This window comes from Brachyistius frenatus, unplaced genomic scaffold (genome assembly GCF_029030835.1).
Source record: "Brachyistius frenatus isolate BFR_SWC_R1_liver_20210118 unplaced genomic scaffold, ASM2903083v1 Contig_13, whole genome shotgun sequence".
Classification (NCBI taxonomy): Eukaryota; Metazoa; Chordata; class Actinopteri; family Embiotocidae; genus Brachyistius; species Brachyistius frenatus.
In genome coordinates, this window is record NW_027210612.1 from 1,433,521 (window position 1) to 1,446,069 (window position 12,549).

At 42.1% G+C, this 12,549-nt stretch overlaps 1 protein-coding gene across 3 annotated transcripts in view; it reads left to right on the forward strand.

The window, feature by feature from the left end:
• The first annotated feature begins 1,741 nt into the window (after positions 1 to 1,741).
• pax2a (paired box 2a) overlaps positions 1,742 to 12,549 on the forward strand; it is a 31,718-nt gene continuing 20,910 nt past the window's right edge. For 2 of the 3 annotated variants that reach the window (XM_069692751.1, XM_069692752.1), the window contains exons 1-6: positions 1,742 to 2,383; positions 3,902 to 4,067; positions 5,099 to 5,296; positions 8,842 to 8,927; positions 9,104 to 9,223; positions 10,309 to 10,353. In XM_069692751.1, coding sequence (XP_069548852.1) covers positions 2,341 to 2,383; positions 3,902 to 4,067; positions 5,099 to 5,296; positions 8,842 to 8,927; positions 9,104 to 9,223; positions 10,309 to 10,353 — 658 coding nt within the window. In that variant the 5' untranslated portion in view covers positions 1,742 to 2,340. Of the gene's footprint in view, positions 2,384 to 3,901; positions 4,068 to 4,633; positions 4,655 to 5,098; positions 5,297 to 8,841; positions 8,928 to 9,103; positions 9,224 to 10,308; positions 10,354 to 12,549 lie in introns of all 3 variants that reach the window. The other variant, XM_069692750.1, reaches the window with a different exon arrangement.

The window sequence follows — 12,549 nt, forward strand, 5'->3', positions numbered from 1 at the left end:
AATAATAATCGCATTAGGTCCTCAGTGGCTGGGCTTTTAAAAGGGGCGAAGTCAGGACTAACAGTTTCTTAATTATCACGCCGTTTGTTTTGCTGTACCACTGTGACACGGGGAACGTCATCGTGGCAGTGCAGAGAGGTACGGGGGGCAAATAGGGGTGTTGTGGGCGAAATAGCAGCAGCTTTAGGGCAAAAGTGCACTGACGTGTGAAATTACAGCCCATGGTGCTACATATTGTACCAGAAGCTCCCTCTCTCTCTCTCTTTCACCCCCCTCCAAAAAAAAAAAAAAAAAATGCAGAAACAAAAAGAGGAATCGTCCTCAAACTTGTCCAGAGGGCAGCTGGACGCAACACGAAGCCCGGTGCCATGAAGTCCGCAAAATAACAACTAAAGATTGTTGCTGCGGTGTCTTTCAAAAACAAATTAAAGCAAATGCAAGGAAACTGCAGCTGTAGACTGGGGAACTAAAAACATTGTAAAACACGGTCAACAAACTGTGCTAAAAAAAACATCCATATAGACAGATAATTTTGACTTTTTTTTTTCTGCAAATAAAGTCAATTTAAAAACAACACATAGATTTTTTTTTTTAAAAATGCCGAAATTAGTGTTAAGCTCCTGCTTCTTCAACTTGTTTAAGTCTTTTTTTTTTTTTTTTTCTGACTCTTTGATTGAATGTTTTCCCTCTTTGTTTTCTACTGGATTGAGTTCTAACGGAAGAGATTAGGAGTGCATAATTCTCAGTAGTTTTACCATCAACCTTTGACCCGGCCAACCTCAGCAGCATCAGCCTACCTGCCTGCCGGCCTGCACGAGCACAGCGGGCTGTGTAACCTACTGTATGAGCGCCATCTACAGAGCAATGCAGCACACAGGCGGGCGAGTACATGATGATGGTGATGGTGATGGTGATGATGGCCTATACTGACTGACTGACTGACTGCCTGACTGACTGACTCCCCCTCTGCAGGCTGCGAGCTCACCTTGCACAACTCTACTCTGACCACACACACACAGCTAAATGCCGGCCAGACATTAAGCACAGCAGCTACTTTTAACATGTATGTATCAAACCTGGTTCAACTCACAACATGCAAGGAGGCGTTTTTGTTCTACAAGTGTGTGCTTTTCTTATTTCATTTAAGAACAGGACTCCATTTAAAAAAAAAAAAAAAAGAATATAAGGAGACTCGTGCGATAGAGATTATATTGCAAAACCCCTTTCTGTGTATGTTGCATGTTTGCAAAAGAATCACTAAGACCCTACTTTGAAACAAGGGCTTACAGTGTGTGTTATGAGGCCATAATGCCGCCAGTAAAATGAAAAATAGTTCAGTCTGATCAGTATTTAATTTACAAGAACAGTTTAGGAATATTTCATGTTTTAAATATCTTGTTTTATGCTCCACAAAAATCGTCCCTGAGTCCCATCTCAAGTGTTTCTATTGGGAGTCCGAGTAGCGTCGCTCTAAACAACAAACAGCAGCCCCGACAGTGCTTTACCTCTCTTCTACCCCCTGCCTTTAATTTCCTTGATTCTTCACCCCAAAGTCTCATCATTTCCCATTTCGTCTCCCTCCCCTTCCTGGCTGTCGGATGCAGGGACCTCCTCATTTGAGCTGCAGGTTTTTACGTGGGCGAATCACAAAGTGTTGGAATCTATTGCCTTTGTCTGACAAGTCATCCATCTCTATGCAAGGGGATCTGTGGGATGGAGGTAGGAGGGGGTGATCTGTGGGACTGCAGCTTTTAGAAACAGACACAGAAGGAGAGGGGTTTCATTCTCAGCCCAAAGCTTCGCTCAGGCACAGCCCATTCCGGAGGAGAGGGGGACGCACTGCTCAGTACACTCCGCCGTGTCCATGTTGTTGTCATCTCCGCCCCTATCTGATTAAACCACAGAGCCCGCCGGTCCAGCGCGCCGTCAGAGGAGAGGGGATTTTTCGGCCGCAGATTTCCAGCGCGGAGCAGTGGAGACTCAGCTACTCTTTTGTTTTCCTCATGATGTCCTTTAAACACAAACTGTGAGCCGGTTTGAGCCGATGTTGCTGCCACTGGTGCGCTCTGCACACGCGTGGGTCATGCACCGCACCTGACAGCCCCTTCTGCAGACTTTTGAGTTCAGACTTTGACAGGAGGAAAACTTAACATCGCCCCGAGAACTTGTTCACTGCTGCAGCCCGCGGACTCTTCCCACACGGACTGCTTTACTCCAACATAGAAATCCTTCTTGTTGTTGTTGTTGTTGTTGTGTTTTTTTTTTTTCATTCCTTTAAAGCTGCACCACCGAGGCGAAACGGCGACCTCAGTCGATTACCTTTCTTTCCTTTGCTATCCAATGGATATTCACTGCAAAGCAGACCCCTTCTCAGCCATGCACCGTGAGTATGCTGAATTAGTTTACAGACCAAAATATCTCTGCGATGTGACTTTACCTCCTGCACAAATTAGATCGAGTACGTTTGTAAAGATTATGGTCTAATTTACACAGAAAATGGGGTGCTTACATTTATTTTAAGTTCTAAAAGGCTCGTTATTTATCGACGTTTTATTTCTGTACCTGGGATGAAAACAGCTCTCCAATATTTTACATGTTAGTATCTGTAGTTTATTTTTTCAAAAACCTCTTTTTCTTAAAAAAAAAAAAAAAAAAAATTGTATTACCGGAGGAGTCATTTAAAAACACGTTTAATTTTTAAATGAATAAAATGAGCATAAGACAGAGGGGAAATAATTACGATTGGCTGCTAAAAATGTTATTAAACAGGAAAATTAGGGCTAACTTTAAACACACCTGGGACCCTGGAGAGTTTTTATTTTTATTTTTTTTCCGGAGTTTGTTGTGGAAACTTTGTGGACCTAGACAGACGACAAGATATAAGCTCCCTCAAGAAACATTTACTGTTAAGTGAGAAAATAGTAACTCCTAAATTTAAATACAAAGCTTTTATTACTTGTGAAATGACAGTTACTTCATAGAGCGACAAAAACACGTTGTATGAAACGTGTCATCTTATCTACTACGTCTCACTTCTGATTTGGTGGTAAAGAATAAAAACCTGTCCGAAAAAAAAAAAAAAATCCTGAAGGAGAAGCTGTAACTCTTAATTTTCTCCATGTTTACCTCCATATGATATGCGTAAAGAAGACCCGGACTCGGTCTAAATTATTTATCCCTCCTTGTGCGCACAGTCCGCGTTTGTAATATGAGTTATCAAAGCTTATTTTAATTATTTACAATAATTGTGCAAGGAAAATTAAACAGGCTGAAACATAATATCTGCGACATGTGTTAGGCTGCAGTGGAGAGGCGATGCTCCTGGAAAATAATGCCTAACCAGGCCAATGTCCAGGGACACAGGGATTTTTACTCATTTTGTTGTTGTTTTTGTTATTCCAAAAAAATAATTAACGGTTTTAATTTTATCTTTTATTATATGTTTTTATGTTTGTTTTGTTTAATATTTGAAAATTATATTTAGGCTATACTTGAAATAAACACAATACCTACCAAATGTACTCTAGTTTTGGGATACTTTAATTATTATAATGACTTCAACAAGCATTATTATTATTATTATTATTATTATATTATCATCATTATTATTATCATCATCATAACCTATTAACATCATATTATTATAAAAATGTTTCAAATCGACGAAGCAACAAAGACCAAAATGTAAACGTGACCTAAGTGTGTTCTTATATGTGCACTACACGATGTGTTTTAACAGTAAAGTCACTCAATCTTTTAGACTGAAAATATAACGCATAGTCAACAGTAGATCCGTCCCACAATATAAAATAAACCAACGCGAATCCCCGCGAAGAGAAACCGCGTCTTTTGCAGGTATCTAATGTTATGTCCCCCCGTGTTGCTGTTGTATCCCACGCAGGGCATGGCGGTGTGAACCAGCTCGGCGGGGTGTTTGTGAACGGCAGACCCCTCCCGGACGTGGTGAGGCAGCGGATCGTGGAGCTGGCCCACCAGGGGGTCCGGCCCTGCGACATCTCCAGACAGCTACGGGTCAGTCACGGCTGTGTCAGCAAAATCCTCGGCAGGTAAAAGGGGGGATCCACTACCGACAGAGCCCTATGTGTGTCAAACATCAATCTTCTATAGCTCCTATATGCGCACCCAGCTCTATTACAGCCTCAGTCATCGGTTATAGAGGCAGGTCATTTTTTTTCTTTCTTATATTTTTTTGCTTGAACGCAGCAGTTTTGCGTCCGAGATTTTCTATCCATCACCTGCAGCCTCGCCAGAGAAAAGCATCATAATCATGAAATAAATGTTGGGAGGGGAGTTTACAGCTAAACATTAATGATAAAAAATATTCCAGAGAAACATGGGGCTGTATTAATATTGCAGGAGACTGTAGGTGATAAAGAAAATACTAAGAGATCACTTTAAAACACTCACAAAATGGCATATTCTCGCAGATTAAGAAAAAAAAGTCGACGGCCACTATAAACTCACCTTTAACATATTGAAAAAAAAAACATCAATACTCTCTATTCCTATATTTTTTCTTCAGTGTAAAAGCTACTTTAAACCTTAGAAATTAGGTCATTTGACTTCAGAGCACAAATGCTGTGAGATAATATCTGAAATATATTTTTTTCAGCTATCAGAAGGCATTTCAGAGGTATTTCATTTCACACACACTGAATGTTTGTCACCAACATTTACCAATAGGTCATGGTGGCATGTCGTGCATGCTACTGTAAGCTCGTGGAGGCTGGAAATGAGGTCCAAACTGTGCTCTTACAGATAAACTGTCCTTTGTTCTGTCCGTCCCCACTGCTCATATTGTTTAATTTTAATTACACTGCTTTTCGTTGAAAATCCGCTCTGTTCGCCTTCCAGCTGACACTCAATTAGGCCCATATTACAGCACACTTTCAGACCAATTAATAGATTAATGCCGCCATCATATTCGTGGATAATTCTTTTTTGCAGAAGGTGGATGGAGATTTGTTTCCACACAAACGATTTTTAAGCCACCTTCTCTCATTGATCACATACGATTGATTTGGTTGTTGAATTAAGGAGGGATCCATTCAGGAACGCTCACTCTGTCTCCGTGCAGGTACTATGAAACCGGCAGTATTAAACCCGGAGTCATTGGTGGCTCCAAACCAAAGGTTGCAACTCCGAAAGTGGTGGATAAAATCGCAGATTATAAGCGCCAGAATCCAACCATGTTCGCCTGGGAGATAAGGGACCGACTACTGGCTGAGGGCGTCTGCGACAACGACACGGTTCCCAGCGTTTCGTCCATCAACAGGTAGGTGGAAATAACAGCTTTGATTTTGTTTTCTATTGTTTTAGAGAAAGCGTGCCAAATTGCGCCAAAGTGCGTAAATTCTTTCTGAAACAAAACTATTACGTTTATTTCTTTCTAAATGTGTGGACATAATGAGGGGAATTGTAAAATAGAGGCAAAGAGAAAATCAGATGTAACACAAGAAGGGGGACTCATCGTCACTTGCATTGCGTAAATGGCACAAATAATCTCTGATATAAGCACAAAGCTATTTTATCTTCGCGTACAGGGCTGAACTATAAAACCGAGCCTATCTGGGGTGGTCTCACACGTGCAATTCAATCCCCTGTGCGGCCCTCCAAGACACAGCCACAGCACGTGGGAGCTGAGGCTGGAGCCACGAAGAATCACATCTGTCTCGATAAAAACCGATCGATACCGCGTAACCAGATCCAGAGGCAGAAGGAAATACCCAACAAAGTCGTTCAATACGCAGACCACACTGCGACAGAGGCGGCAGCAGCCTCTTTATTGCCAGCCAATTGTTGTGTTTTCCAACATCGAGGTGTGGAGCGACAAAAACACATCATAGTTGAGTATTTCGGCTTATATTGATTGCACTACTACTGGTATTTGTATTATTATTATTAACAACCGTATAAGTAGTATAAATACAGTGAATTAAAGAAACAAAAAATATTCCCGTCCTGAAAAAGTGTTGATCTCTGAGTAAATGGACTATAAAAGAGTTTCTGTTCCACTGAAGCAGCTAAAGCAGGAGACACCCTACACCTTCACCTTTCCACATGAAGCGGGACAGCAGTGGACAAAGTATCTTTAGACAGAAGACGCCGGTGAAAAGTCCCATTGCATGTGTGTGCAAAGTAAAAAAAGCCCCGTAGTGCCTGCCAGTGATGAACTTTGGTTAGGAGGCACCGTTCCAGAGAGCTGGTCATCAGCATTACATTTTAATGAGCTGAAGAGAGAGTCTCATAACACATCCAGCTAAAAGAAGGAGATGAATCTTTACGGAATGGAAATAAAAAGAGAAAGAAATACTGGAAAACCAGGCTGCCTTGGAAATTATTTCAACAGGTTTGTTGGCACCACTCTCTGTTTTCACCTGTTTGCAAAACCAAGGAAATATAGTCATTATTCTATTTTTGTTTTAAGCATTGCTAAAGGAAACATTTGTGATAATCTGCTCCCGAGCTGCGTGGAACAGCACTATTAGGGACAAGATGTTTCCTTTTAAACCACTTTGGTTTGTACATTAATAATTAACGTCAGAGTTTGTGGCAACGGTCAAATCTGCATTTTCTTCATTCTTAAAGCCTCACAAATCCCAACTTAACAATCAGTGGGGCTTGACTTTTTACTCCCCAAAGTGTATTGAAGAAAGGTTAACGGATATTTATTTTACAGCATGAAACACACTGGAGCATTTTGAAAATCGAACCATAACTACACCAAAAGATCCCTTGTCATTTTTGTTTTACATTGCAGCCTTTTTAAAATATCGTTTTAATTTCTCACTGTTGCTGTTAAAAGGAGGATTGGGAATGATGTGGAGGAGGAGGAAGAAGCGGAGGAGTAGAAAGTGTAAGAGTCATGCGAGGGGAGAGAAAGAGACAGTAGACCCCTGGTGGTCTCTGTGGTTAAGGAGCTGACCTCTGCTCTGTCGACTAAAGAGGATGTCCTGGCTTTAAACACATTTTTCCTGCATGAATTATTAAAGATTACACAGAGACTGGGTTGCACTTTGTTTTGTTGTCGTAGAGAGGAGTTTCCACCCGCTGCACCGTGCATGCCCAGTGGACAAAGACGTACCCATAGGAGTCTTTCAATCATATTGATCCACATTTTCATATTTCTTTTGGGATTTTCTTTTTCTTTTTTTTTTTTTTTTTTTTTTTTTACAACAGCCAAACACCAAAGTCGTTAATTCAACCATCCAAATTGCTTATTCAATATCAACAACACAGACTCGAAAGAAAGTCCTTGAATTTATGAGACTCCCTCGAGTCATGAGGTCAGATAACTGTTGTGGTTGAGATGTTAGAAATTCAAATAAAATATTGATGTGTGTTTTCTGGAGGAGGCTACAAGCCTTTGTTGCCCTGCCTGAAGGAGAGAGTATAGAGGACACATGAGATAGTGAGGGGAATGAAAAGAGTCTGATGTACATTTTTGCCCCTGAGGAAGTTAACCCCGTCGCTGCCTGATGCACAATTGATAGCTCATTGCTGGGTGCTGCATGCACATGTGAACGTCACTCGCCTCATCTGCAGTCTGTAAAAGTCTGTTTTTGTCACACCTCCCGAGTGAGAGGGCTTCCATGTGGGTTTTCTGTCTGTACACAACGCTGCCTGTTATTCAATGATCTCATGTTCATCTGTCAATCAAAAGATTACCGTAGTCATGGTTTAATGTAATGCGATCATGTCCCATAAGAGCTAAAGCTGAGCTTGTGTAAATCCCACTGTTCCAGCCTGTTTTGCTAAAATAATCACAGCTATCATCAAAGTTACAAACGTGAAATCATCTCTACGGCTTTTAATTCGTGTTGGCTTTAAATTATCGTGACACCTGCTTTTATTTTTGAATTCAAAGCACGCCACCTTTTAAAAGACATCGGTCGTGGCAGTGGTCTCAGCTTGGGCCAATAAGATACTATTGCTTTCCTGTCACATGTAATTTATAGATCACCATTTGCATTTGCTGTTCCTCGCCAGCATTTGTCGTCAACTTTGCTATCCGGGAGTCCCAATCAATATGGGCTCTGATCCTCAGTGAGCCTGGAGGATTCCTGTGTGCTACACTTTGCAAGCAAAAAGACGAAAAACTGGAACGGACACCTGAGAGGCGACGGAGAAATACAGACAGAAAAAAAAAAGAAAAAAAAATGATTTGGAAAAGAGTAAAGCGAAAAAGACAGGAAAGAAAAGAACGCGGTGAGGTTTTTTTGAAAGACAGCCCTTGGAAAGTACAGTAAAGCAAACAGGACACTGGACAGAAAAGAGAGTAGAGATGAGAAAAGAGGATGAAGGTGGGAGTGAAAGATCAGGTTTGAGAGATGGAGAGAGAAAGAGGGAGCGAGGAGAGAAGAGAGAGTGGGGAGATTATTAGAGTTGGCCAGGTAGAGCCACTGAAGCTGATCATTGAGGTGAATTGATGTGATTTCATGCTTTGTTTGCAAGATCATTCAGACCAAAGTGCAATGAAGACTTTCCCGCCACATCACATCTTACTGGTATGGGGACTTTATCATATTTCTAACCTCAGAATCCAGCTAGATTGAATCCACAATCTCAGGGGGCAGCCCCTATTCAGCCTCACACAGGAGCAGAGAGATTGCCCCCTAAAGCCCCAAGATTGGCTATTTGTGACAGGGCCCTGAATATGAGGCTACAAGCGGCCCGAACAACGGAGCACTTGTACATGCACAGACCTAAGTGGATGTGATGTGCCGTGTTTAAGCGTCCCGGGGGCGGCCGGTCCGGTGTGAAATCTCAATGCTCTGGAAGCAGTATTGATTGATCCGTGTCTGTTGTTCACTTTGCCAGGATTATCCGCACCAAAGTCCAGCAGCAATTCCACCCGTCCCCAGACGGATCTGTTACACCGCTCTCCACACCCGGCCATACCATAGGTGAGGCTACGCACAGATTACAGCCCAGTCAAATGAGCCAATCAGCAAACAAACAGGAACAAGCTACAAAGGCCCGAATGAGAACACATACATTTACTAATTGTAGCCCAACACAAATGCCCTACTGACACATACATATACTGTACACACACACTAACTCAGCTTTCTCCCTTCAGTGCCCAGCACAGCCTCCCCTCCCGTGACCAGTGCCTCCAACGATCCCGTAGGATCCTACTCCATCAACGGCATTCTGGGTATCCCCCGCTCCAGCGGCGAGAAGAGGAAACGAGACGATGGTAAGGGAGACACAATATCCTTTTATTTTCCATCCTTCTAATTCTCCTCATCACTCGTCTCCTACTTGTTTTCCTTGTGTGTGAAGAAGATGGCATTTATGACAGCGCTGCAGCCAAGTGTGTTTTCTGTGTGCTGTCTCCAGTGACTTGTTATGTTGTATGTCAGGCAGGGTGAATGTTGAGAGAGCACTGGGATTCAATCGGGCTTTTATTTTTTTTATTTTTTTTGATGCCCTGCGTTTTACCATACAGTTACGCCTACAGAGCTGCATCTCAATTTTATACCACGCTCAGACGTATTGTAGATATCCCATATAGCTGTCATACAACTCTAATCCCCCCCCCCCCCCCGGCAAGGCATCAGCACTGCTGCTCCGTGCTCTCACTCCTATACCGTAACAAAAGGCAGAAAAAGAAGCTCTTTTGTGATTCCCCGCCTGATACTATCACTTAAGTACAAGTCATTTCATATTTTGTACTATGAAAATAGAGTACATTTTTGAGGGGAAAAAAAGTATTAGATTTTATTCTTTGGCTATGCTTTAAAACAAGGCAAAAAAAAAGCATCAAAGCATCAAATAATAAAGTATTTTTTTTTAAACTAGCAGGGGACTGGTAAGCAAATAGACCAAGCTACGCTAAAAGATTAAGTGGAAGCCTATCCGGTCCAAGCCAGAATTTCTCATTCCTAGGTAAGAGACTGGACACACACGGCCTGAGGGCTAATAGATTATCGGTTGTGCAAACAATTGGCTTTTTTAATGCCTATGAATTAACATGTCCCTGGTGGAGGCCTGAACAGGTGTAGGAACAGACCGGTGGAGGCAGGGAAGGGGCTGCGCGTGTGCCTGTGTGTGCGTGTGTGTGTGTGTGTGTGTGTGTGCGTGCGTGCGTGTGTGTGCGTGCGTGCGTGTGTGCGTGTGTGTGTGTGTGTGTGTGTGTGTGTGTGTGTGTGTGTGTGTGTGTGTGTGCACGTGTGATTCTGTGCTTTTGAGGTGGCTGATGGGATGATATGGTTGAAAATGATCTCAAAGAGTACTTATCAAAACAGGCCACTTCCTTCTTTTATGTTTCCGTCTCTTTAGTTCTCTGGAGTGGCAGCCACTTGGATGGAAGGAAAATAGGACATTGTAAGTTGAAGTTAGACAACCGTCTCTTTTGCTTTGGTCAATCAGATCACAATACTCTCCTCTCACTTGCTTATTTCTGCTCTTCCAGGGTTATGATCTCACTGTATGAGGTGTGGCGAATATTTTTCCAATAAATAATCTCCCGAGAAATTAAAATAAATGAAGCTAAAGTGACTGTGGAAAATCCTATTTTCCATGTAATGGCATGCAGGTCAATACACAGTGATGCACACTGTTGCTTATTTAGAATTGTTATCAGGGAAAGATAACTGTGGATTTTCAAAAACAAGATGCCGTTTATTGGAAACAAAAATACAAATTTTCGAATGACTCCAAACATTATATTTCCCTTTAACTTTAGCCTGTGATATATAAAAAAAAAAAACACAGCCGCTTTTTTGTTTGGTTATTTGTGGTTATTTTTAATCTCCATATATTTTTTAATTATACCGGCATTGTTTTTATTATTGTTTAAACAAAGCAAGTAGGGATGGTCTCTGCTATCCTGTACAGTAAAAGTCCAGTCTGTCTGAGCTAGTTAACAAAGTCACCAGCTAACATGTTCTTTCTCAGTAAATACATTAATTAGTATTAAAAGAAAGTGCATTAAATAATCAAATTAAAAATAGAGGGAGACTCGGTGTGAGAAAAAAAAAGTTGTAACATTGTTTAGAATATTCTGCAAACAACTCATTGTACTTTGTTAAATGTCTGTAAACCAATAACAGATTTTGGACTTGAAGGTGTTACATGTTGGTGCCTACATTGCAATAATTTCACCACACCGTGGTGGTGGCTCGTGATGCTGGTGTGGCTGAAGTCAGTGGTTGTTGCCCCTTTTAAGAAGAAAAAGGTCCCCATTACTGCAGGGCTGTAGAGATAATGTAGTGTGACACGCGTTATGTATACCAGGTCCCCGTAAGACGAGCTCCAGGGACATAGGTGCCATAAGAGCTATTAATCTGTCCTTGTCATGTGTTATTGCAAATTAAAAGTAGCATGTTACACTGGACGGCTCGGAGTGAAGATGGGAGGAGGGAAATGAGACACAGAGGAGCAGGGAAATGGGGGTGGAGGGTGGGGGGGGGGGGTTATGAGGGGAGGAGGGAGAAAGGAAGTCCTGGCAGCCTCCATGAGAATTGAGCAAGGATTAGTTTTAGGATTTGTGCATATAGACACACCTGTGTGCAAAAATGCGTGTGTTTTGTGTGTAACTTTGTGGCTTCGGATGCTCTTCACATAGTGAACATAGTGACATTTAAAAAGAATTTGCAATTCTGCAGAGAAAAGCTATTAATTCACAAATTAACAGCACCCCCACCCTCCCTCCCTCTATCTTGGATGTGCAAGCTATCGAAAAGACAAAAGAAATAGCCTTAAGGGGGGAAAAGAGAGAGTCTCAGTCCTATCTGTGGAGAGATTGGTTTGCATGTCTGCAAGCAGCGATACCAATTATGCCAGTGCTGGGAGAATGCGTCTCAATGCGCCCCCTCTCCCTTACCCCCTCCTCCCCCCCACAACCCCCTAACCCTCTCTCCTCCTCCTCCCACCAACACCACCTCAAATCTATCCATAGCCAGATTTATTTGTGTATCTCATTACAGGAAATGGAATGTTGTTCCTGCCAAATGCATTAATAGTGAAGTGGGGAAATTAGCCTGTTGTACAGCACGCTCTCACTCAGTCATTTAAACCTATGAAGGTGAAAGCCAAGAAAAAACAGAGAGGGTTGGATGACAACTGCTGTGTGATTGTAAAATGTGTATTACACTGCTAGAAGTCCGTGCACTCATTTAAAAAGTTTGAGCTTTTCAGTAATTTGTCCAAGATGATTAACAGCTAATTAATATACCTGCTGCAATTCATTTTTTGTATTATGTGTTTTCCTTGTGTGCGCAGACAGTGACAGGTTACTCCTGACCCCGCTGCTGTTTGCAGTCAGGGTTGATGTGACCTAAGTGTATGTTTCCCTCATCGCCGGCTTACCACGTCCTGGATGGAGTCCAGTGGAGCTCTGTAGGGAGGACAGGCAGCAGGGAGCAATGCGGTGATAAATTAGCTGGGGAAAGCAAAGGTCATAACTTGTGATTGTAGCGTGGGTGTGGGATGAGTGTAGAATGAGCTGATGAGTGTGTGAGATTGGAGAATAAAAAAATATGGCCAAGCAGGTTGTTCGTTCATGACATAAAAGACTGA